The 27,717-nt window shown below is 45.2% G+C and overlaps 1 protein-coding gene across 1 annotated transcript in view; it reads left to right on the forward strand.

The window, feature by feature from the left end:
* The first annotated feature begins 19,378 nt into the window (after positions 1 to 19,378).
* paqr3a (progestin and adipoQ receptor family member IIIa) overlaps positions 19,379 to 27,717 on the forward strand; it is a 34,047-nt gene continuing 25,708 nt past the window's right edge. Inside the window, exons 1-3 of the mRNA XM_084322667.1 lie at positions 19,379 to 19,994; positions 21,676 to 21,838; positions 24,624 to 24,779. Of these exons, the coding sequence (XP_084178793.1) occupies positions 19,801 to 19,994; positions 21,676 to 21,838; positions 24,624 to 24,779 (513 nt within the window). The 5' untranslated portion in view covers positions 19,379 to 19,800. The remainder of the gene's footprint in view (positions 19,995 to 21,675; positions 21,839 to 24,623; positions 24,780 to 27,717) is intronic.

The raw sequence follows: 27,717 nt of genomic DNA on the forward strand, positions 1-27,717 counted from the left end.
TCACTTGGGTAACTGAACAAGACTGAACTTCAACTCAAACTGAAAAGGGGCGAACTGAAAAGGAAGTTCTGTATTCGCCGCGCCATATTTATATGTACGGGGGATAAACGAGTGCCAGCCTGCTCACTGTCTCGTAGCCCTGGGCAGAAGCGGGCATGTTGAGACAAGTCATGTCGGTAGCTTTCAAGTCGGCTCTAGGGGCACGGCACTGGCGCTGGTGGCACGCCATCCAATAGGAGAACGAAATATTATGGGCTATAGTAGGCTAAAGGGATATTCCGTGTATATGTACAGGGAATATACAAGGGATATCAAACGATATACAAATACTATTCAATATATATCAATCAATAAATATATATATTCGGTTTAATCTGATCCTTCGTAACAGCCGCCCCCTAATTAGTCCCACCTAATTAGCTAAGCAGAGACAGATTAACCGCACTGTCCACTACTCAATGTCCGTTGTGAGGGTAGGCAGGTCACAAAGTCAGGGGTCATGGTCGTCATTAAGCGAGTCGGGGAGCCTTGGCGACTCTATCAGCCTCGCCACGGGTCGGTTGTAGGTCCGCCCTTGGCCGAGCACTTCTGCCACTCTGACCTTTCCGTCGGCACCAGTGGTCACTTTGCTTACACGGCCGGCGTGCCACGCAGCTCGGGGTAGTGACTGGTCTATGGTCATGACGACTGGACGGGATGAAGGGGGGCTTAGGAGGAAGCGGGCCTGAGACTGCTTTGATCTGTGCTTGGCTGTGCCTCCTCCGTCTGTTTCTCTTGTTTGCTCTGTACCCCATCTGAGGAGGGGCCGGTCCCGGCCGCCCCGTCAAGGAGTTGCTTGGGGTGCTGGGTTCGATGTCAGCTACGTCTGAAGCGCAGCTGAGGGGGGTGGAGTTCCGAACTCCCTCTGGTACCCACGGTTCTCTCTCTCTCGCGACTGGGCATCCTTTGGGTCCGACGTGGGCCGCCTCAATTGGGAGAATGAGGTCCGCGTGGTCGGAGCCGATGAGCAGGGTCGGTGTGGCGCCGTCGATAAGCGGTATAGGTAGTTGACGTAGGTGCACATACTTAGCCATCAGCTGTGGGATGGGGTAGGTGTACTGAGACAGGCCTATGTCGTGGCTGGTGAAGACGTTAGTTATACTATACTGCTTCTCGGGCTGGTCCACCGCTGCGATCTTGAAGGAGACCTTTTCACCCTTTATGGTCTTCTGGTCCCTTCTGATGGTGCGTATGGTCATGGTATCTTTGACACCCCGCAGGCCCAACTGGGCTGCTGCGGAAGCGAGGAGGAGAGTCTTTTCAGACCCATCGTCCAGGACGGCGTAAGTGTCCAGGACCTTGTCCTCGTAGCTCAGGAGCACCCTGACCACTTTGAGGAGCACACGGGGGTCCCGCTATGCTGGTCAATGTGGAGCACTCCTGTGTGTGGTGACGTAGAATCTATATGGTGCGAGTCGCACCGTGGCTCCCAGTGTCTGCCGTAGCAGTCGGGACACCAGGGAGCGGTCTGGTGGAACTTTGGTGCTGGTGCCACCGCCTCGGCATGGTACATTACCGCGACGGGCCCACTCTGTTGTCCTGGCTGACGCCTGTTGATGTCATGCAGGACCTCCAAGTGGGTGCCACCGCACCTGCTGCACTTCTTTTTCAGGCGGCACTCAGCTGCTAGGTGGCTGCGCGCGCAGCGGAAGCAGCGGCGGTGGTCCTTGGTCCACTGACTCACCTCGTCCGTGGTCAGCTTCCCGAAGGTGTCGCATTGGTACAGCCGATGTTCTCCCTCACAGTACTGGCACTCAATCTTCCACTGGTCCTCTTTCGTCGAGGGGGTGTTGTGGTTCTTGTGTGGTACTGATTCGGCTTGGTGCATAACGGTCACCAACCGGCGGTTATCCGTTTGTCCCCGAGGTCCGAGTCTTGGGCTTGGTCCACTCCATACGAACGTGTCGAGTCGTAGGCTACTGACCTCCCTGGCGAGGAACTCAGATAGGTCTAGGAGGGATGCCTCTGGACCGTTGGGGTCGCGGTAGTCTCTCTGCCGCCTGAAGCGCTCTTGTCGGGCGGGAGGGAGCTTCTCTAATATCCTCTCTACGTTAGAGTTAGCGTACAGTTCGTAGATACCCTTTTCCTTTTGGGACCCCAGCATCCCTACCAGGGACTGTACCTTGATAGACAGGTCATCTAAGGCTCTGTTGTCTCTGGCTGGGGGGAGACGGTCAATGTCTCTTATCTCCTGTATCACATAGTCCCATACGCGTCCATAACGTTGGTCGAGTGCTGCTAGAGCCGCTGTGTATGGGGTAGTAGAGTTGGCATAGGCCAGCGCTATATTGTGCGCTCGGGGCACCTTGAGGTGCTTCAATAGGGTAGCATACTTGTGGCGTTCATCAGCTACATCAACCATCATTGTCTCTAAGCACATCCGTAGCTCCGTGTACTGTGCTCGGTTCTCATGGGTGAAGTCTGGAAACGTCGGTGTGCCAAGGTACGATGCCATGGATGACTGGCACATCGGTGAGCGTTGGGGAAGAGGCCTCCTAGGCGAGTCTCCCCGTGCGTGTCGTCTTGGGCTGGTACTTGGTGGGTACCGAAGGTCGGGTACCCAGGTGCTGTTCCTCCACCCGTGAGTGGAGTCGGGGGTTTGTAGCGCAGGGCCTCGGGGGTAACTTCTGGGCTGTACTGGACCTCCTGGTCCAGAGTATGTTGCTTCTGGTCGGGGCTGTTCTGGGCCTCCTGGGCCAGAGTACGTTGCTGCTGGTCGGCTTGACATTCCTCCTCTTCCTCCTCCTCTCCCTCTGCTAGGACCTGGAGTCTTCTGTTCAGTCTCTCGGCGTGGTCCGGTTCTTCCCGGTTGCTGGGTCTCGTATGGACCGGCCGGGGAGTGGGTTCGGAGATGTGGACAGGATCCTCCTGTTGGCGGGGTCCCGGGTCGCTTCGTCGGGTAGGGGAATGTGTCCTAGACCCATGTCTTGACGATCTCTGAGAGCTCCGTGCGGAGTGAGGGGGTGTCGCCATGGCAACCAGTTTGTCCATCAGCTCCGCCTGCAGCCGGTCGCGCTCTGCCTCGCGCTGGGCATGGGCTGCGTCGCGCGCTGCTTCACGCTGGGCATTGGCGGCGTCGCGCTGCGCATTGGCGCTGGCCTGGGCGGCGTCGCGCTGTGCGTGGGCGGCGTCACGCTGGGCATTTGCGACGTCGCGCTGTGCATTGGCGGCGGCGTGCTGTGCATTGGCGGCGGCGTGCTGTGCATCGGCGCGGCTTCTCTCAATGTTCTCTTCTGTCTGGAGGCGTCTGGTCTCCAGTCTTATGCGGTCGTCTTCACTCCTTTGTTGCGCCTGGAAGCGCTCTCGCTCGCCTGCAAAATGTTCGCGCTCGCGCGTCTGTTGCGCTTGAAGTCGATCGCGTTCGGTGGAGGCTGCCAGGGTGGCGATGAGTGCTTGCGCCAGCATCTTGTCCGCCGCGCTGGGGGAAGACGCCGTTCGGGGCGATCGGCTCCCGGCAGTACTTGTTGGAGACCCGTTCTCCTGTTGCGTACCGAGGAGATCCATCTCCTGGGTGCGCGTCTCTTCTTGTGGTGGGTCGGGTTCCATCCCGGGAGGGCTTTCTTTATCCTGGAGCGCTCCGGGGACTACCTCGTCGGCGTTGTCTGGGGATAAAGTCGTGTCAGTTCCCTCCTGGTCCCCACCGTGAGTTTGGTCAGTTACATTAGAACCCACTAGGGCCTCTGTTGGCGGGGTAGCCTGGTTGATAGGGTCGGACATAATTTTACTATCCGCTTTAGTTATTTTATCCGTATTTAAGTTCCCTTTAAAGCTAGGTATTGGACTGACAGCGTATGCCTCTAGATATGGAGGTGGCTGCCGTCTGCGCTGCGGGCGATCTAGCTTAGGAGAACCGTTTGTGGAGTGTTCGTCATCGGCCATGTCAATATTAATATTATATTAATATTACGCTAATTATTATCCGGCTCGAAGGACCAATTGTAACTGAGGGGTACAATTCCCTGACTGTATTAATCAAGTATGGTATCATTAAACCACTACCGTCTTATGTACATTACTGGCCATACCGTACACAAGTATATCAGATGAGAACTCCTCCACAATGAAACGGTTTCCACACAGATACTCGTTTAGAATATTTATTACAGCAAGAATATTATATTACATTACTTAGATGCGCTGATAAGGCAAAGAATGTGCGTAGGCAAGTCAATATGGATATTAGGAATTATATCTCTGGTACTCTGGGGAGATAGCTAGAAAGGGGGGTACTACCGGTTGTAAGCCAGCAGGGGGAGGCGATGCTCTATGCAAAGTCAATGGGTTCCACAGGGACTTAAACAAGCCCTGCTCGGGGGGCGATCTTACTCCCTGGAGCAGCGGATGAAAACGGCAGCTGTAATCCCAGGGTGCGCGCCGCACAGGTGAAGCCGTGGAGTCTCTCCTTGAGACGGGCTCGAATGGTGTCCTCACGGTAGATCCCACACAGCAGCGGGGTAGACGGTTCTCTGCTCCAGCAGCCACAGTCAAAGCAATGAAGAATAATAATAGTAATCCTGCCGGAAAGTGGCTCTACTGGCGCCGGGGAGATCCTCCGGTGCGCGGTGGTCCACGGTTGAACTTGACGTTACTATCCTATTAGCACGCGGCAATAAGTGCTCTATGTAGACACACAATTACCCACTTCACGTGGTCTTTGACTCGTAATGAAGGCTTACTAGTAAATAGCGAACGATACGTTGAACAAACGTAGTAGGATAACACGACTCTATTTGAGGCAATACGAGCCCTACTCTACCGCACGTTGCATAGTGGGTGAGACGTCACTTGGGTAACTGAACAAGACTGAACTTCAACTCGAACTGAAAAGGGGCGAACTGAAAAGGAAGTTCTGTATTCGCCGCGCCATATTTATATGTACGGGGGATAAACGAGTGCCAGCCTGCTCACTGTCTCGTAGCCCTGGGCAGAAGCGGGCATGTTGAGACAAGTCATGTCGGTAGCTTTCAAGTCGGCTCTAGGGGCACGGCACTGGCACTGGTGGCACGCCATCCAATAGGAGAACGAAATATTATGGGCTATAGTAGGCTAAAGGGATATTCCGTGTATATGTACAGGGAATATACAAGGGATATCAAACGATATACAAATACTATTCAATATATATCAATCAATAAATATATATATTCGGTTTAATCTGATCCTTCGTAACAACCGTAGTATCTTACTTTTTACTTATCCTCTTCGTCCCGGTTGGGGCATAAGGCCGCAATCATACACTGCCACTTGACCGTAGTATGCATGTTTTTATAGCATGTCGGACCGCAAGGCATTAATGCACCACATTAAGGCCTCTAGTCTTCTCCCCGCTGAACATAGGCCCTTTTCACAGCCGCCATATTGACATATCGTTGCAAGGTAAACCCAGGTGTAATTAGTAACATAAATGATGGTCCTGTACCGTTTAGGTGTGCCAGGTGCCGGGTGCCAGGGCGCTGGGATAGTGCATGCTGGCTCACTGGGATGGCTGTGACACACCTAAATGGAACAGTTGATTAATGTGATTAATTACGCCTGTGTTTACCCTGCGTGTCAAAATGGCTGTCTCAAAAGGGTCTATTGGAACGCACTTAATTCAGGTCATAATTCAGATTTTCCAACTGGGAGCTTCCGAACTCTGTCCTTGAATAGAATGTGTCAATAATCCAGAATCCCATCTATTGCCACTACAACCAATAGTTTCCCTGCCTATACAACCAAGGAAACTATAAAAGAAGGAAGGGTCATTTGTTGCATTGTTAACTAGCTAACGTCTGATACATTGGTTTCATCAGATAGCTTATAAAATATATATTTAGATATAGGCTTCAATAGAATAGGCTCAATAGGCTTCCTTCTTTTATAGTTTCCTGGGTATTCTGACATGATGACCGTTCCTTCTTTTATAGTTTTCTTGCCTACAACCAGGAAATTAAGTCACAACTGTCTTACAAAAGCAAACAGCAGTACACTGGCATTTTTGTCTAAAAGGATTTGCCTTTGTTTGCCCTTGCGTGTTCTCTGGGTACGTCTTGGCACGTCAGTTGACAGTTGGCTGAGGTACTGAGAGGTAAATTAGGAGCTAATGAACAAAACACTTCCACTTGAGAATGAGGCAGCCGCTGAGATTCTCACACCTTCCTCAACATCGTCTGCTTGACGGGAATGTCTGTTGACATTCCATAGAGACAGAAATATTGTTTATTCTTTCCAAATCAAACGGGGCGACACAGACCTAGTCAGTTTTATACACAGGTTATTATAGTTATTATAGTTATTATCGTCTTCTAAGACGTTTTGTCATATTTTAACCAAACATTTTACATGAGGATCTTTGAGGGCTTGCTTCAAATGTGGATATATTATATTAATAAATAGATGATTGTGTCAAAAACAAATTACCAAACAAGCAAATGAGTAAATAGATTAGTAATAAAAAAGAAAGACAGATACAGTGAATAGATCAGCAATAAAAAGAGAGAAAGATACAGTGAATAGATCAGCAATAAAAAAGAGAGAAAGATACAGTGAATAGATCAGCAATAAAAAAGAGCAAAAGATACAGTGAATAGACCCGGAATAAAAAAGAGAGAAAGATACAGTGAATAGACCAGGAATAAAAAAGAGAGACAGATACAGTCAATAGATCAGTAATAAAAAAGAGCGACAGCTACAGAGAGGGGGGGGATCGGGACACAGAGTCACAGACCGAGAGCCAGAGACACAAAGAAACATAAAACTCTTTCAGAGAGAGAGAAAGAGATGAGAAAGAGAGACTTTTGGGAATTTGACACATACACAGAATGACTCTCTCTCTCTCTCTCTCTCTCTCTCTCTCTCTCTCTCTCTCTCTCTCTCTCTCTCTCTCTCTCTCTCTCTCTCTCTCTCGCTCTCTCTCTCTCTCTCTCTCTCACTCACACGCTCTCACAGACAAGACACAATAAAAGAAAGGCCAATGTCTTACAAACAAAAACAGAATTCATGATGAGCTGCCCCCCCCCCCCCCCACCCACTCCTAATAGACAGTATCCTCCCCATCATATGTATATATTTTCTGTTAGGATCTCTGGGTAACAGTACTGTATATTTATTTGCATATCGTATATGTCACAAATGTAACAGTACTAAATACCTGTATGTCATGTATGTCCCTATGTCATAAATGTCATGATGTCATATGTTGTGTATGTCATAAATGTTACCATGAATTGAAAATGGGGGACCCTGATGTAAACAAGACAAACGTCTTTCTCTTGTCTGCATCCCCTTAACAATTGTGTGTATTGAGCCGTACTGTATTGTATCCATTCTAATCTGCAATCTGGTAAATAAAGTTTTCATTCATTCACATTCCTATGCAGAGCTGTCTCTATGCCTACACGTCACCCCAAGACGCCCAAGAGAGACTAAATCTGGACATATAACCTTGAATTGGGTGCATACAGAGTATCACTAATAAACTAAAATGTAGCTTGTCTGAGTTATGCAGTGATGTAGTTATCAAAGAAATAAACAGACTATAGTTCTTTGTCTTTTCTGCGTAAGGAAACCATACTTTTATGGCTGTGAATAAACAAAGCTGCACAGACGCTGTGAAATAAAATAATAGTTGGTTCTTATTTATAAAAGAGACTTCCTGTTTTGACAGAGATGTTTACTTCCTGTTTGGACAGAGACGTCTACTTCCTGTTTGGACAGAAACGTTTACTTCCTGTTTGGACAGAAACGTTTACTTCCTGTTTGGACAGAGATGTTTACTTCCTGTTTGGACAGAGACATCTACTTCCTGTTTGGACAGAAACGTTTACTTCCTGTTTGGACAGAAACGTTTACTTCCTGTTTGGACAGAGATGTTTACTTCCTGGTTGGACAGAGACATTTACTTCCTGTTTGTATAACGGTGTGATTTCGCTCTGAGTAGTGTGTAGATTCGACCCCTGTTAACACATTAACTGCCACGGAGTTTGCCTGTCTCATACTCAATCTCTCATACTCAATCTCTGCCACCACTCTAAGCCTATGGAGATGTTCACCTTCTTTGCAGGGCTATAACTTTTTAAATTGTATTGCTAAATTGACATTACTATGGCCCATTCAACATCGATTATCTATCGTTCAGGATGTAGGAATGTTATACTTTTTCATTCATAGATTCATAAGAAAATACCGTCTAGAATATAAATATGTTTTTATCGTTTTCTGCAGTAATTCCTAGAATGTGAGTTATAGGCATAAACGCATATATAGATTATCAACTGCCGTTTGTTGCCGATACATGCTATATTAAAAATGTCAACTGTACATGATCCTAAACGTTATGACTCATAATGCGCGGATGAACGGGGGGGGGGGGGGGGGGGGGGTCGTTTATAATTCCGTGATCGTCAGTAAATGCTTTATGTAGTATGGGTGATATATTGAAAGCCTTTGGTTCATATTAGCAACGCTGGTCGCAACGCTGGTCAATCACATTAACGCTGGTCAATCACATTAATCACAGAACACGCCATATTAAAGCGCTAATACGGTATATATATATACGCGATGGACGCAGTAGGCGATCACTGCTACTGCTATTCACCAGTACGTCCATCGACATGAATGGATATTATGCACGTTACAATGTACAGTTGACAGCTGGGCTACAATGTACAGTCGCGCGAAATAACGTTATGAATGCCCGAAATAACATAACGTTACAAAGTACAGTTGACAGCTGCGTTGTGTTAATGTACAGCAAAATAACGTTTTGGCGTTATGAAAGTACAGTTGACAGCTGCGTTGTGTTAATGTACAGCGCAATAACGTTATGGCGTTATGTGGTCCTCGTTTGGATAATATGTAAAGTACAGTTGACAGCTGCGCTTTGTTAACGTTACAATGTACAGGGAAATAACGTTATGGCGTGTTATGGCGTTATGTTATGTGGTCCTCGTTTGGATAATATGTAAAGTACAGTTGACACCTGCGTTGTGTTAACGTTACAATGTACAGCGAAATAACGTTATGGCGTGTTATGGCGTTATGTGGTCCTCGTTTGGATAATATGTAAAGTACAGTTGACAGCTGCGTTGTCTTAACGTTGCAATGTACAGGGAAATAACGTTATGGCGTTGCGAGTGAATCTGGTTACCGGGGCCAATCAGGGCAAAATGCGGAAGCGCTTTTGCACTCTTCGGCTGGGATTAATATAGACGCCGCGAGGAGAGATGATAAATCTGTGTTTTTATTCAGGCATATGAGGAGGCGCAGCTGAACCGGGACGGGGTCCCTCCACACCGGTGACGTCGCTGGTCTGGTGACGCGGTTGGTGATGATTTGGAAGAAGATGAAAGAAGTTACTAGAGATTGTGTTGTTTTGTAAATTAACGTTGGACTATTTATTCAGTAACAGTACCTCTCTTACAAACACTCAAATGGCTCCAGGTGCACATATACCAAACTGAAAGGTAAATGTATTAGATGTGATTTGTCTAGCTAACATAGGGGCTAAGTTAGTTAGTTTAGCTCGTTAGCTAACAGGCTAGATGGGGTGGATTAACGCAGTCAGTGTTACTGTTACTGAACTGTTAGCTTTCTTCCAACACACTGACGAAACGAGTCAAGACGCATACTGTACCTTTTTACACAATTGTTGACTGAACAACTGAAACTAGGAACATTCTGCGATATCGTTTTGAGGAGCTAACATGTCATGTAACGGTATTGCCAAGTTTAGCATTTAGTTGATGTTAGGCCCAATCTAAAGCTACACAATGCAATGAGGGTTTCTGGCTGTTAAAAGAAAAATAAGTTTGGCATTCAACCAGAGTGCAAATGTAACAGTAAAGTGCAATAGTAATATACAATGTACAGGTGATTAAACGGTATACAATATATAAAGTAATAGTGCTAATCAGATGTATACAGAGTTGTAGTATTAATATGTACAGTGATTACAGTTATAAAGACACTATGGTAGTAAGTCATACTGGCCAGCAGTGTAATTAGTAAGAGATATGTACAGATATAGATATAGCATCTAAATATATGCAAAAGTATATTTTCCACTCAGGGGTGATGCAGTAACTGTTAAAGTAGGGCTGTCAATGAATATTCTATATTCAAATTAATAATACACTTGTTAAAATAGATTAGATTGTGGGCGTGGGCCAGAATGCGCTGCATGACGGATAGGAGACACATGACTGTATTTGCAAATCTGATATGTCATAAATGTATAGATGTAGCAGTACTGTATCTGTATGTCATGTATGTCATATATGTTATGATGAATTGAAAATGGGGGACCCTGATGTAAACAAGACGAAAGTCTTTCTCTGGTCTGCATCCCCTTAACAATTGTATGTATTGAGCTGTACTGTACTGTACCCATTCTGCAATCTGTTAATAAACTTTTCAATCAATCAATCAATCAATGACGTCATTGAACTGAATACAACAACAACCACCGTCCCTCAGGGTAAAACGTTATTGAATAGAGAAAGAAGCGTCATGCAGGTCCCTAAACTAAATACTATTTGCTGTTTCATGCCAAGGAAAATATATCAATTCATATTTATCACACCCTGTTTGGAGGCCCGTTGCTGTGTATGAATGTCCGTTCTATATATCGCAAACTATCATTAATTTGATCTCAGAGAGACAGCCCCTTCTCAATCGAGCACCAATCCTCCTCACACACAGAGGGCGTGTGTGTGTGTGCATTCGCCACATTTGAGGTTATGCTAAATTACAGGTAATCTCTGTTGTGCGTGGGCTGAACGAACATCCGGCCCTTTGCGCAAGTTATATTTTGGGAAGGGGTGAACTTGGAGTTTTGAATAAAATTCTGCACGCAAAAAACAGTTCTGCATGCACGTTCCATTGGTGGTTAACTTACCGCTGCATTCGTTCGGTACACAGTGCATACTGAATCGAAGGTCCAGTACTGAAACGGTTCAGTACGGATACGTGTACCGTTACACCCCTAACGGATGGGGATGGTCCTAAGACTCTATCTGAAAGGTGGTCAGTCACCTACCAGTGTTTCTGGTATAATAGTCAAACTTACCAACTACAACCAGAATCTACCAACATTTGTCTGGTGTCCATTTCCCACCCTGTGTTACAGCTTCTCTCTTATTTCTCCAACAAAGCCTTACCTTGATCTCATCTAAACACATTTTACAGTGAAAATCATGAGTCCATTTATGATTGCTGATCCGCAGCTGTTAGTTCATCCATTATGTTGTAAACCTGCATATAATCCTTTTTACATACCTGTGTAGAGAGGGCTGACCTTCTAATATTTCTTTGGAATTCGAAGCTTCGGGGCAGAGATTTAATTTCTTTTTTTTTTTAATTATGTTGTGGGACTTGTACAGCACTTTGTTCAACTTTGTCAGTGCTGTACATTTTAAACCTTTTAAAATCGTAGACAAACTAAACACTTTGCTTTCATGAAATATTGTAAGCCGTCATTTGAGGCTTTATAAAAGCCAACCGGGGAGTTGATTCCGTACGCGCTCCGTCCAAAGAATAGTCTCCACACTTTGAGTTTCCGTTATCAGATACCACAGATATCCGATTTATTTAGAAAAGATAGTTTACATGGGAGAGGTGATCAAAGCGATCCTATTGTTCCTATAAACGTGGTTCAATTCAATTCTATGTTCAAAGCGTTTCTAAGACTATCCCAAGAGCGGTCGGAAAACTGTATGCATTGCTTTCCCCCGTGGCTACGCCACCCAGCTGAATCCCATTACTTATTTATGTCATCAGCTGCGCCGTGCCTGATTCACCTGTCACGTGAATCACCACAATACAACTGAGAATATCCAATTGGCTATACAGATAAACCATAACATTCCCATAAATCGTATCCTTCTATTGGTAATAATAATAATAATAATAATAATAATAGTAATAATAATAATAATAATAATAATCCATAACAAAAACACTCATATGGCCCTTACACCGGCCCCTAATTGTGTTTACACAATTACAAAATATATAACATGGTCAGGTGAGTGTTCATTATGGCTGGCAACTCTTCTTTGATTCCAGTAGTAGGCACTTCGTACCGAGCCTTTGTCCTCTGGAAAGGCTTCCAGGATCCGTCCGAGCGGCCAGGGTTCCTGGGCGCTGTGTAGTCCACTATAATGGATATGATAATGTTCATTCAAAGTCCATATTCTGGTCTTCTGGACATTCCTTGTTACAAAATAACAAATCTTCATGTCGATGATTAATTCATAACTTAAAAATAGTCCATAATAAACTTAAATGCCTTAATGATGCATATTCCTTGGTCTTAATGATGCATTTTCCATTGTATTAATTGGGTATTATTGTCGTGTGATCAATACACCAATACATCATGTTCACAATCTTGTGTTTGTGTTTCCTTTTCTCAAAGTCAAGACCTTTGCTTACTCCTGGTCAGCCTCTCCCTTACCCTACCAAAGTGGGCTGAAAGGGGGGGGGTTTGAGAATCCACAATCCACCTCACTCCAGAGTTTGCCATGGTGGTGCCTTGGAATGATGATGCGAATCAAACACCACTCATGTCGTCTTCTCTTTCTTTCTTTTATGATACACTCTGTAATGGAGTATGTACCAGACATGGCCATCTTTTTTGCTTAGCTCTTGAAGAGGTGCCTTCTCTGTGCTCTTAGATATGCCAGTCTTTTCCTTGCACTTGGATCTTCCAGAATTGTCTCTGCTCTGAGATCTTCCAAACTTGCTCTTAGATCCTCCAGAGTTTTCTCTGCTCTGAGATCTTCCAGACTTGTCTTTGCTCTTAGATCCTCCAGAATTGTCTCTGCTCTGAGATCTTCCAGACTTGTCTTTTCCATCCACCACTACTCCTTTCTTGTTCTTAGTCTTCTTGGGCTTGATGTCCTCTTCTTCATCCTGTTTACTTTTCTTGACCTTCTTGTCGTTTTTGGTCTTGATTTTCTTAGGTTTGAAGTCGATTCCTGTCACATCATCTCGCTCCCTCTTCAGAGACTTCTGGTGTTTAGGAGAGTGGTAGAGGTCTTCTTCATGCTCAGACTTTATATTCACACGTGGAGAACTGCCAAAGCCATTCTCTTCCTTCTTAATCGTGTGTTCAAGGGACTTCACCTTCTCCTCCTTTCTCTTGTCCTTGTACTTGTCCTTCTGTTTATCCGTGCTGCCATCTTTGCGCTCTGCATCCTTCCCGAGCTTATTTTGCAGGTGCGTGGAAACCGGAGCCACCTGTGGCTTGGTGGCGGCTGTCTGCTGCTGTTTCAGTCTTTGCTTGCCGTCAAGGGACTTCACCTTTGGCTTCTTCTTCAGCTGGGCCTGGCTCACCGCAGACTTCGGGGTTGGTGCCGTCTGGACCTGGGCCCTATTCCCCGTACCTGGTTCAACTAAGTCGATCAAGAGTCCCATTATCCAGATTCAATTAACCCGATGTTTGAATCCGGGATTTTCCTGTTCCTCGAACGCTGATTCAGTCTCGTTCATTCGAACCAGACTTGAGACTCAGGATAATTGCGCGCGCCCGCCTCAGCTGAATAGACAGCAGGTGTCGATCGCAGAAATCCTGATTTTCTAACGCCATTGATTGATTGATTGATTTAAAACTTTATTAACAGATTGCAGAATGGGTACAATGCAGTACGGCTCAATAGCATCGCCGACAAGTTAAATGCATAATCTATAGGCTAATTTTAAGTCCCTCATTACCCCAATCAATCAGATTATATTTCTTTAAACGTGCCTGCTGGCAGTAGGTTTATGGAATGGATAATCAAATGAGATCTTGCTAGCGAAAATAATTAGTTCAAATCTTTCAGAATAAGGATACGGCTCTCTTATCCATTGATGGATGTATGGTGGATGTTTTATTTGTCTGGCACCGTGGTGTGATGGATGGTCTTTATGCCTCTCACGCGGACGACCCGCGTTCGAATCCCCCTTCTAGTTTCTTTTTCTTTTTGCAATGTAAATACTTCAATTTGGTGCATGTTGAGAGCTATATAAAGAATGACATCCTCAATGCATGTAGATTTATAATATTTTAACTTAAAACTAGGCTACTTTTGCGTATAGTCATTAATATTATATTCCAAAAAAATTATATTGGAAACGCAGGGTTTCGAACTCGGGTCGTCCGCTTGACAGGAGTGAGCACTAGCCGTTGCACCACTGTGCCAGACGGGATATATTCATTGTGTATCCATCAATGGACAAGAGACCCGTGTTTAGAATATTCTTCTTTTGAATGAAGTTTTATCTCTTTATTCTCAAATGCATTAATGTGACGTCAACGGCTCATTCAATTGCTCAAATCCGTCAAACAGCGCATCTCATCAGACATTTTAATCCCAGTTACAATATCACAATAACGTGTGAGTGATGATACAATTCAACAATCCTCAGATTCCTCGTAATTCATAATCCACAAAGACCACAATCCACGCATAGACACTTCAATTTTATGCTTGAATGAAACACAATCCGGGCGCTCCATTAAGCAAATCTACAGCAGAGAATATATGAAACTAATCAGAGCCAAACGGCCGTTTCATTCATTAAAAATATCCCAGCGGGATTCACATTTGCAATGCGCCGTTATTAAAATAAGCACATGCAGCGTGTATCGCGACTCCGAGCGCCGTATATGACGTGCATTATTTTATTTAGGACAAAGTAAATCTATAGGCTGAATATGATTTATTATCAGCATTTAGTTCTATTATTATACATTTCAAAAGCCCCCTCTAGGAAAACGAAGCACAAAAACATAATTCAGAATGGTATAATGGGATCTAGACTGTGAGAAATATTTCAGGAAGCGAGCTGGCATTTCTTTGCGAGGGCGTGGCCATGGTTCATCCAGCTAACTGAACTTAACCCTGCTCCGGACCAGGTTCAAACTTTCTGATCTGTTACCATGGTGATTTAGAAAATCCGACTTCGGGGAACAGAAAGGTCTGGCTTAAGTCAAGCTATGCTGAAAATTATCCGGCTAACTTTAGCCAGGTACGGGGAACGGGGCCCTGGTTCTTCTGCTGGTTCTGCTGAGCCTGGAGGACCAGGCTCTGGGCTAGCTTCATCTGGTTCTGCTGCTGTTGTTGCTGCTGCTGTTGCTGCTGTTGCTGTTGCTGTTGCTGTTGTTGTTGTTGCTGTTGCAGAGACACGAGGTAGACCCTCTCCTGTTGAAGCTGTCTCTGCAACCGCAGAAGTTGTCGCTGCTCCTCAATCCGTTTACGCTTGTACTAACGCTCTCTCTCCGAGTGCCTCCTCTCCTCTCTTCTCAGCTGCTCTTTGGCCCCTGCAGGCTTGTCACTTGGGTTGACAGAGTCTTCATAGTGGTAAACCTGTTTCTTGTCAGCCGGTCTGGCCTCCTGTTGCTGTTGGCTAACGAGCTGCTGCTGGAATGTCTGTAGACCTTCTGAGACCTTCTCAGCCTTTAATTTAGCCTTTAATGTAGCCTCCTGCAGCTTTAATTTAGCCTTTAATTCAGCCTTTAATTTAGCCTCCTGCAGCTTTAATTCAGCCTTTAAATTAGCCTCCTGCTGCTTTAATCTATCCTCTAATTCAAAACGTTCCAGTACTTTGATTTTGGCCGTTGATTCAGCTATGTCTGTATCCAAGTCAAGTTTCTCCCTCTCAGCCTTTAATTCAGCTTTGGCTGAAAGTAATTCAGCTAGACTTAATTCAGCCAATTTATCCTGAGCACTTTCAACTCGTCTTTGGACCACAGACTCAATTTGGCCGGGAGCTAGGGTTTGGCTTTTCTTATTTTCCTCCATCAACCAATTATCCGTCTCATTAATAAATGCATTGAATACATCCATCTTCTGGCTATACCATTGTGCTGTAACATCTTCACCATCTTCCATCATAAACATCCAGTTTTGTAGAGCCTCATTGGCGACCTTAAGATCTTTGAGTGCATTATTAAATAATGCCAGGTGCGATTTTACACCTTCTTCATCCTCTAATTGCACCCTTTGTTCAATCTCATGTTGTTTGCGGGTGCAAGTTGCGAGCTTCTCATTACATGCTGTTCGTAATTGTTGCAGATAATTATTATCCTCCTCTTCATTAGGGTAAGAATAAGTCATTTTAGTTAATGGTTACACGCCAATCCGTAACACAACTGTTTAATTATTCTATATCCCACAGCGCCGTGTGCGCGCGCAACGTAAGTAGTAGTCCGTAGTTCATTGATAACTGTTACTCACGAACGTTCCATTGATGTCCTCGGGAATCCTTCCTTCCAACACCGTGGTTGATCGATTCCTTCCTTTTGATCACAGCGTTCTCCAAACAAAACCAGTTTCCTTCTTCTGGTTCTCTTGTCACCTGAAGCGCGCCTCCGCCTGGGCTCGCATCAACAACGCTGGTTCTCTTGTCACTGTTGAAGCGTTCCTCTGCCTGGGTCGCCTCAACATTCAACCTGCGAGTCCTCTTGTCACTTTATTGATGCGTGCCTCCGCCTGGGTCGCTATCAATAACCTGCGAGTCCTCTTGTCCTTGAAGCGTTCCTCTGCCTGCCAGCCTGGGCTCGCTTCAACAACAGCAAGTTTTCCGACTAAATGTAGTGGCCTCTTCCTGGACCGCTTCTACTGGCAACCGGGGAGGTGATTCAGTACGCGCTCTGTCCAAAGAATAGTCTCCTCACTTTGAGTTTCCGTTATCAGATACCACAGATATCCGATTTATTTAGAAAATATAGTTTACATGGGAGAGGTGATCAAAGCGATCCTATTGTTCCTATAAACGTGGTTCAATTCTATGTTCAAAGCGTTTCTAAGACTATCCCAAGAGCCGTCGGAAAACTATGCTTTCCCCTGTGGCTACGCCACCCAGATGAATCCCATTACTTATTTATGTCATCAGCTGCGCCGTGCCTGATTCACCTGTCACGTGAATCACCACAATACAACTGAGAATATCCAATTGGCTATACAGATAAACCATAACATTCCCATAAATCGTATCCTTCTATTGGTAATAATAATAATAATAATTAATAATAATAATAATAATAATAATAATCTATAACAAAAACACTCATATGGCCCTTACATATAGCCCTAATACTATATTTACATTTACATTTAGTCATTTAGCTGACGCTTTTATCCAAAGCGACTTACAAGTTCTGTACGACAAGCCATCAGGAAGGGCACAACTCTATCAGCTGAGTAACAATGTTCGTCAAAGTGTTGAGTGCTACAGTGTAGGTTAGTTTATTAGGACAAGTGCATGACAGTATGGTTAGTTAGGGTTAGATAATTTTTTTTTTTTTTTTTTTATTATTCAGATAATGGTTGAAGAAGTGCGTCTTTAGTCGACGGCGAAAGATTGGACGTGTTTCGGCTGTCCTAACTGGGGTGGGTAGTTCATTCCACCATTGTGGGGCAAGGACTGAGAATAGGCGACTTCTCTTTGATGACCCTCCCGGAGCTTGGATAGGAGTAGGTCTGAGGCGGCCAGAAGAAGCAGAGCGTAGGGGTCTTGAGGGTGTGTAGTTAGAGACCATTGACCGGAGGTAGGCGGGAGCAGTTCCCTTTGACGCACGGTATGCTAGGTCGAGGGCCTTGAAGCGGATTCGTGCAGCAATGGGGAGCCAGTGCAGGTCCCTAAGAAGTGGGGTGACATGGGCCGACTTCGGTAGGTTTGAGATCAGGCGGGCCGCTGCGTTCTGAATGAGTTGAAGAGGCTTAGTGGCAGTGGCCGGGAGGCCAGCGAGCAGTGCGTTGCAGTAGTCGAGGCGGGAGATGACTGTTGATTGGACGAGGAGTTGGGTGGATTCTTTTGTCAGGAAGGGGCGGATCCTTCTGACGTTGCTCAGGAGGAATCGGCAGGTTCTGGTTGTCGCTGCGATGTGAGCAGAGAAGTTCAACTGGTCGTCGAGGACAACGCCAAGGTTCTTGGCGGTCGGGGACGCGGTCACAGCTGCATTCTCGACTGTGATGGAAAGGTCGGTCAGGGGGGAGGATTTGGCCGGCAGGTGGAGCAATTCTGTTTTGCTTAGGTTCAGTTTGAGGTGGTTGGTCGTCATCCAGGCGGAGATGTCGGACAGACAGGCCGAGATCCGCTCAGAGACGTGGATATCTGAGGGAGGGAAGGAGAGGAAGAGTTGAGTATCGTCGGCATAACAGTGGTAGGAGAAGCCATGGGACGTGATGATGTTACCCAGTGATTTAGTGTAGAGGGAGAAGAGAAGGGGTCCTAAAACCGAGCCCTGGGGGACACCCGTCCGCAGGGGGCGGGTGGCCGACAGGGTCCCTCTCCATGACACTTGGTAGGAGCGGTCATTGAGGTATGATGACAACCATATCTATATCTGTACATATCTCTTACCTACTCTTACTAGTTACGCTGCTGGCCAGTATGACTTACTACCATTAGGGATGTCCGATATTAACGGCCTACCGATATTATCGGCCGATATCTGCATTAAAATGTGATATCGGAAAATATCGGTATCGGTTTTCAAAAAAATTAAAAATCTTTTTACATTTCTATAACCTTTATTTACCCAGGCAAGCAAGTAAGAACAAATTCAGATTTTATTTATTGTCAAAAGTATGCATAATGTTGTGTTAATTCCACAACAAGAGATATGTAATGTTAATTACCTGAAATTATTAAAAAAAATTGGGGGGGAAACCCTGCATATATCGGTATCGGTTGATATCGGTATCGGAAATTAAGAGTTGGACAATATCGGTATCGGTAAAAAAGCCAATATCGAGCATCCCTAACTACCATAGTGTCTTTATACCTGTATCACTGTACATATTAATACTACAACTCTGTACATACATCTGATTAGCACTATTACTCAGTAGTACTAATTTATATATTTTATACCCTGTTTAAGCACCTGTACATTGTATATTACTGTTGCACTTTACTGTTACATTTGCACTCTGGTTGGATGCCAAACTTATTTTTGTTGTACTGTACTTGACTATAATGACAAATAAAGAAATAATAGGGTATCTGCAGGGTATTAAAAAGTATATAATTCATAATTCTCAATTTAAGGCCTTAAAAGAGGCCCTAAAAAGTCTTACATTTTATTTACACAGGTATTCATCTTTTGGTGGGGCAGCCCGGCTGTCGGGAGATGAAATAATAGTGAATATATGAAAAGCTTGGTGCGTCTGGAATGTGTGAGAATTTCAGTGTCACTATGTGTTTTTATTTATTTCTGCTAGTATGGCTGTGGAATTGGTATGACATTTATCTCTAAGTGGTATTAAAAATTTCTTAAATTAAACTGATTTAGAATCTAATGTAATATAAGTAAGTAAAACAATGTAATTTAATCTAATGTAACTTTGTCATGGCAGCTCCAGCTCAGACCAGGGGGACTGCAGCTCCGACCAGGGGGACTCCAGCTCAGACCAGGGGGACTCCAGCTCAGCCCAGGGGGACTCCAGCTCAGCCCAGGGGGACTCCAGCTCAGACCAGGGGGACTCCAGCTCAGACCAGGGGGACTCCAGCTCAGACCAGGGGGACTCCAGCTCAGCCCAGGGGGACTCCAGCTCAGCCCAGGGGGACTCCAGCTCAGACCAGGGGGACTCCAGCTCAGACCAGGGGGACTCCAGCTCAGACCAGGGGGACCCCAGCTCAGCCCAGGGGGACTCCAGCTCAGACCAGGGGGACTCCAGCTCAGCCCAGGGGGACTCCAGCTCAGCCCAGGGGGACTCCAGCTCAGCCCAGGGGGACTCCAGCTCAGACCAGGGGGACCCCAGCTCAGCCCAGGGGGTCTCCGCGGCCATGCCTCAGAAGGTGCTGAAGAGCTCCCAGACGTCTCACTACATCGAGCTGGGCAGTTATCAGTACTGGCCTGTCCTGGTGCCCAGGGGGATCCGGCTCTACACGTACGAACAGATCCCTGTGTTCCTGAGGGACAACCCCTACATCACAGATGGATACAGGGCCTACCTGCCCTCCAGACTGTGCATCAAAAGGTGAGCTTTAGCCATTTGTAATGTGCAATTTATACTCTGACGTCAAAGTGATTGCGAAGGCTTCGCTTGGCCTACCTACCGGGCTCCCGCAAGCCTACCGGGCTCCCGCAAGCCTACCGAGCTCCTGCAAGCCTATAGGGGTGGGACGATACATCGATCCAGATCGATATATCGATCTAATTATCAATGATCCAATAGGATCGATTCTATTATTTTGAAAATCGCGTGGCAAGTCTCATTTACGCAAAAGCGCAGCTCCAGCAGCTGGATTCGAGCGAGATGTGAAAACATACCAACAGAAAACAACAACACAGCAGGGCTGAGGGCTCCCAGTGCGCCTATTTGGTCACATTTTGCGACCCGAAATAAGTCCCTGCGGGTCCAATGAGGCTAACATGCTTTGCATCCTCGTCCTCGCCATTTGTGTATGCCCACATCGCCGTAAAAACCTAAACTAACGTTAGTTTCCAGTGCTAACTAAGGCCCAGTCCACACGAGCGCTGGATTTAATGTAACCATGATTGTATGTGCACAGTTGCACTGTTCGGGCACACACAACCGGGGTTTTGCTACACTGCAACCGCGGTCTTTGAAAACCGGAGTCCAGGGTGAAGTTTTGCGCACATCCCGGTTGCAGTGGGTGCGTGTGGGCATAGCAACCGAGGTTATTCCCAGTGTTTACAGCAGAGCTGTCGCAATTATTTCCCATGTTCACGGCAGACTGTCGCAAACAATAGCAAGTTAGCAACCGAGCACGGGGTTAGAGTGATTAGAGCAGAGCCAGCTACACCAGTGTTTACAGCAGAGCTGTCCCAAGTAGCGTTATATGAAAATGATTGTAACAAACTTTTAGTTAGGACTATTAGTCCAGTGTACCCCAGACATACTGTTACACCTCTAGTGTCTGGTAACAGTGCTATTAGTCCAGACTGTACTGTAGACATACCGTTACATATACAAAATATAGTATTGCGATATTAATATTGCGATATATTGCGATGTATTACCTTTTTTCAACTGCAAAGTAAAACTGTCAATTTTCTTTTTATCTAATCAAATAAAGTTTTCAGTCTGTTCATCTCACATCAATAATTTTGATTGCAGAACATGGTATTTTCTCAAGCAGACGGATGTAAACACTGTAATCTGTGTTGCATGTACCTGACAAACTGAACTGTTTGTATTACAGTCATATTCCAACTTAACTGAATGTGTGTGTGTGTGTGGACTACTGTACTATTACAGGTATTGAAATGAACAATGCAACTTACTTAATATTTTTTTTTATGATTTCTTTGCATAATTAAATATCGATACTTGGCGTCCTTGTATCGATACAGTATCGCAATACTATACTGTAATGATATTTTCCCCTACCACTAACCCCTAGTGTCTGGTAACAGTGCCCCCTAGTGTCTGGTAACAGTGCCCCCTAGTGTCTGGTAACGGCGCCCCCTAGTGTCTGGTAACAGTGCCCCCTAGTGTCTGGTAACAGCGCCCCCTAGTGTCTGGTAACAGCACCCCCTAGTGTCTGGTAACAGTGCCCCCTAGTGTCTGGTAACAGCGCCCCCTAGTGTCTGGTAACAGCGCCCCCTAGTGTCTGGTAACAGTGCCCCCTAGTGTCTGGTAACAGTGCCACTAGTCCAGCTACAATGTCTTGTCTTCTCCCGTTGGTCTCCAGCCTCTTCATCTTGTCCAATGAGACGGTGAGTATCTGGAGCCACCTGCTGGGCTTCCTGCTGTTCTTCTGGGTGGGCGTGTACAACATGGCCGCCGTGCTGCCCACCACCGGGGCCTCCAGGGAGGATTACGTCATCTACTCCATAGAACTCTTCTGTTTCCAGGTGGGTCCAGCCGTCCAGGAAGCCCAACACGCTGCGTCTGAGCTGCGTCTGAACTAGGGATGCATCGATCCCATATTGGTATCGGTATCGGCCGCCGATATCACTAAAATAGCTGGATCGGGTATCTGTAAAAAAAAAAAAAAATCGTTGATGTTGCCTTGCACAAAAGAATGATCCCAGTCTCTTCCACAGAGTGACAGTGAGGCATACAGTTTATTAATTGAATGAATGAAGTTTATTTTCTGTCTTTCAAAAACACACTTGTGATCCTTTACAATTCTTAAAAACAAAATATATTTTAATAGATATTTTTTTTTACTTTTTTGGGATATTTTTTTAACAATGGGTATCGGATCGGTATCGGCCGATACCCAAACCCAGGTATCGGTATCGGGGCTGAAAAAGTCGGATCGGTGCATCCCTAGTCTGAACTGCATCTGAAGTTCTGAACTGCATCTGAAGTTCTGAACTGCATCTGAAGTTCTGAACTGCATCTGAAGTTCTGAACTGCATCTGAAGTTCTGAACTGCATCGCTCGGTCAAATAGATTATTGTCAGGACTTTCAAACAGGATGCTGTTGAGTCTGACTCTGAACTGGGGAACGTTTGTTGTCATATCCTGCAACTTAAAGACATAATTGAAATAGAATAGCAAACAAGTTATTTATTGAAGTACAGTTACACAATAGTTTAATATTGAACACTAAAACACACACACGCATGCACACACACACTTTTAACATGTTTATTTATTCGAATAATGTATTCATATAATGATGTGAGCTGATACTTTGGTTTAAGATTTTAATTTAGCAAAGGCCAAGCTATTCAATTACTGCTGAGTGGATTAGTGTTATCCTTCACCAATGTAGGGATGTACAGGTACACCAGGACAACATGACAACACACAGGACAACACAGGGTACAGGACAACACACAGGACAACACACAGGACAACACACAGGACAACACACAGGACAACACAGGGTACAGGACAACACACAGGACAACACACAGGACAACACACAGGACAACACACAGGGTACAGGACAACACACAGGACAACACACAGGACAACACACAGGACAACACACAGGACAACACAGGGTACAGGACAACACACAGGACAACACACAGGACAACACACAGGACAACACACAGGACAACACACAGGACAACACAGGGTACAGGACAACACACAGGACAACACACAGGACAACACACAGGACAACACACAGGGTACAGGACAACACACAGGACAACACACAGGACAACACACAGGACAACACACAGGGTACAGGACAACACACAGGACAACACACAGGACAACACACAGGACAACACACAGGACAACACACAGGACAACACACAGGGTACAGGACAACATGACAACACACAGGACAACACACAGGACAACACACAGGGTACAGGACAACATGACAACACACAGGGTACAGGACAACATGACAACACACAGGACAACACACAGGACAACACACAGGGTACAGGACAACATGACAACACACAGGGTACAGGACAACATGACAACACACAGGGTACAGGACAACATGACAACACACAGGGTACAGGACAACATGACAACACACAGGGTACAGGACAACATGACAACACACAGGGTACAGGACAACATAACAACACACAGGACAACACACAGGGTACAGGACAACATGACAACACACATGACAACACACAGGACAACACACAGGGTACAGGACAACAGGACAACACACAGGACAACATGACAACACACAGGGTACAGGACAACATGACAACACACAGGGTACAGGACAACATGACAACACACAGGGTACAGGACAACATGACAACACACAGGGTACAGGACAACACACAACACTAGGGGTGTAACGGTACACAAAAACCACGGTACGGTATGTACCTCGGTTTTGACGTCAAGGTTCGGTACGGGTTTTCGGTACAGTGGGGGAAAGTTTGGCTTTCCATGTTCCACTCAGGGGTGATGTAGTGTGCAGTAACTAATTGTACTTGTAGGGCTGTCAACAAATATTCTATATTGAAATTAATAATCGACTTGTAAAAAAAATATATATAATTATTATAATATTAGCTTGTGAAAAAAACTGCCCCCGTAACATACACACTGAACAGGTACACATAACATACCGTAACATACACACTGAACAGGTACACATAACATACCGTAACATACACACTGAACAGGTACACATAACATACCGTAACATACACACTGAACAGGTACACATAACATACCGTAACATACACACTGAACAGGTACACATAACATACCGTAACATACACACTGAAACGGTTTGGTACGGATATGTGTACCTTTACACCCCTAGTGTTCAGTAAACATGCGGTCTGTGTCTCAGTAAACATGTCTCCAGCTGTGTTCAGTAAACATGTCTCCAGCTGTGTTCAGTAAACATGTCTCCAGCTGTGTTCAGTAAACATGTTGTTGTCTCCCCAGCTGTGCATGCTGTGTTCAGTAAACATGTTGTTGTCTCCCCAGCTGTGCATGCTGTGTTCAGTAAACATGTTGCTGTCTCCCCAGCTGTGCATGCTGTGTTCAGTAAACATGTTGTTGTCTCCCCAGCTGTGCATGCTGTGTTCAGTAAACATGTTGTTGTCTCCCCAGCTGTGCATGCTGTGTTCAGTAAACATGTTGTTGTCTCCCCAGCTGTGCATGCTGTGTTCAGTAAACATGTTGTTGTCTCCCCAGCTGTGCATGCTGTGTTCAGTAAACATGTTGTTGTCTCCCCAGCTGTGCATGCTGTGTTCAGTGGGCTACCACCTGTTCTGCTGCCACCGCTCGGAGAAGACCAGCCGGCGATGGATGGCTCTGGACTACGCTGGCATCTCCATCGGCATCCTGGGCTGCTACGTCCCCGGAGTCTTCTACACCTTCTACTGCAACAGCGTGAGTCTGGGGGAGGGGGATGGAGAGGGAGGGAGGGGGGGGAGGAGAGAGATGACAGTGTCAACAGATGGTTAACTACCTGTTCAGTTGAAATACAGCAAATGTTCAGTGTCTGTATTGACCTGCACAGAACAACTTGTCTTTAAATATTAGCTCCCCCTGCTGTGTAGGACCTCAGCTCAGAGCCTGCTGTGTAGGACTTGACCTCAGTGACCCTTTGAAACAAGTTTCATCAAGTAGAAGTGAAGCAGAGCTAAAGGGGAATTGGTTGGAAGGTTATTATAGTTGGATGATTTTACTTACAGCCCACAGTTTTCCTTTTTATTTTCCTCAATAGCTTGGTGTGATTTAAATTCAATGGATTCAATGGAGCCTAATTGTAAACGGTGTATGGCTTCCAGCCTGGAACAGTTACACCAGAGTGTTAGAATGGTACGTGTGGATACGTCTGCTCCCAGAGCCTGCTGTGTAGGACGTGACCTCAGTGACCTTTGTGAAAAGCGTTATTGAATAAAAGTGAAGGCGTGTTCCCTGTGAAGAGGCAACGTGCTGGTGTCTCTACTTGATCACTCCAGCTAGTAAAAGCCAGCTAGCAAAGTTCAGGACTGTATCTACAAAATAACCTGTAAATCATCTGCCCTATTCATTTGCTTATCTTTTGTTGTAGCCCCTTTCGGGAATGTGAGGCACACCAACATGGTTGGACGAGTGAATACACTGTCCCTTATACCAGGGGTTCCCAAACTTCGCAGGCCGCGACCCCCAAATAACGGTGTCAGAGAGCCGCGACCCCCACTATTATAGGAGGTAAAAATGTATTTCCTTTTTTTATTTAAATTTTTTATAAATGGAAATGTATGGTTGAAACATGCAAACGTTCAAACGCACACATACTAATAAGCATTGGAGGCTTTTAACCAGGGCCGGACTGGGGAAATCATTCAGGCCAGGAAATATAGTGCAAAATATAGCCCCAGTCAGGCCACTATTTAAGCAGGGGGTCCCCCACCAGGATTTATTTTGTTACAAAGACTTCATTTCCTGCATTCTGGTGCAGGAATTTATTCATTTGTACCCTTTAAATGCAAGTGTTTGTGATGGAATATATTTGCAATCAGGGAGCGAAATTAACTTTTTGACTCACCGGCCAGTGGCGGGTAGATGGGAAGAATCTACCCGCCAAGCATATTTCTTACCTGCCAAATTTTTTTTGATTAAAAAAAATATATATACCGGTATATATATTTTATATAAACTTTTTTTTTAAATAAAATATATAATCATACTTGTACTGTAGTTGTATTATCTGCGAGACATCGCCACCACGCAATAAGTCAAAATGCTTGCTATCTGCAAACAGCTCCACTGTCTGTGTGTACTCTAGTAGCCTCCAGCTCCAAAAAGGATTCTCCTGTGCTGCAGCGGGACCCTATACTAATACTCTACATTCAGCATGCAAGGATTCTCCGGCGCTGCAGCTGGACCCTATTGGTATAATGTTAGGGTTCTTTGGTCAAATAAATCACATTCATAAAGCCCTCAGCTACAATTAGGGATGGGAATTGATAGGATTTTATCGATACGATTCCATTATCGATTCTGCTTATCGATTCGATTCTTTATCGATTCCCTTATCGATACCTGATCAATTTATAATTTAAATAAATAAATTGGAAATGCAACAGAACTACATTTAGTCATTTAGCTGACGCTTTTATCCAAAGCGACTTACAAGTTCTGTACGACAAGCCATCAGGAAGGGCACAACTCTATCAGCTGAGCAACAATGTTCATCAAAGTGTTGAGTGCTACAGTGTAGGTTAGTTTATTAGGACAAGTGCATGACAGTACGGTTAGTTAGGGTTAGATATATTTTTTTTTTATTCAGATAATGGTTTAAGAAGTGCGTCTTTAGTCGACGGCGAAAGATTGGACGTGATTCGGCTGTCCTAACTGGGGTGGGTAGTTCATTCCACCATTGTGGGGCAAGGACTGAGAATAGGCGACTTCTCTTTGATGACCCTCCCGGAGCTCGGATAGGAGTAGGTCTGAGGCGGCCAGAAGATGCAGAGCGTCGGGGTCTAAGCTGGTTAGAATAACAACATGCAACTTGACATTTCTGATTGTCATTTATTGTTGAGCCCCCATGTCAGAAAAATACAAACACTGTAAAAAATAAAACATTAACTATAGCCTACACTTAAATAAAATAATGTATTTGAGATTCTCTTAAAATGTATTTATTTTTTTATTCTTAAACGAATTTAATCTATTGAATAACAGGTTGTTATTCCTCTGACTTCTGTCTCTCACTCACACACTCTCTCACACACACACACACACACACACACACACACACACACACACACACACACACAGAGAGAGAGAGAGAGAGCTCCCTCCCCGGGCCCCTGTCCTTTAAAGTATTGGCTTGTGTTGCTACACGGACACATTTGTATGTTGCACCATGGTACTTCCTGTCTGACGGACTCAGAGTAGACTAGTAGAGACTTAGTAAACAAACAATCCGGCTCTTATTATATGTGAACTAAAGAGTACAAGGTTTACACAACAGTCCCCACCCGCTGTTTTATTGTATTTGTACCTGTACTATCCGCTGTCAGCTGTTTATCTCTCTTTGTGAGCTTGATTAAATAGCGTTAGCTCACGTTAGCTAGCGATAGCTCCGCGGCTAATTTTAGCTCACCCTAAACTAAATCAATGACCGTTCTAAAGCATTCAAGTAGTTTTCACTGCACATAGAAGTAGCCAAACAGCGGGAGCATTTCGGGAGCATAATACCAAAACCCAGGCAATTTCGAGCCCTTAAGGAATCAAATGGAGTCTGCCATGGCTACATGCTAACGTAACGTAACTGTAGGCAGCGATAAGGGAATCGAAAGTCACAGGAGCCACACGGTTCCAGGCATCGGCCAAT

The sequence above is a fragment of the Notolepis coatsorum genome, assembly GCF_963971535.1.
Source record: "Notolepis coatsorum genome assembly, chromosome: 10".
NCBI classification, from domain to species: Eukaryota; Metazoa; Chordata; class Actinopteri; order Aulopiformes; family Paralepididae; genus Notolepis; species Notolepis coatsorum.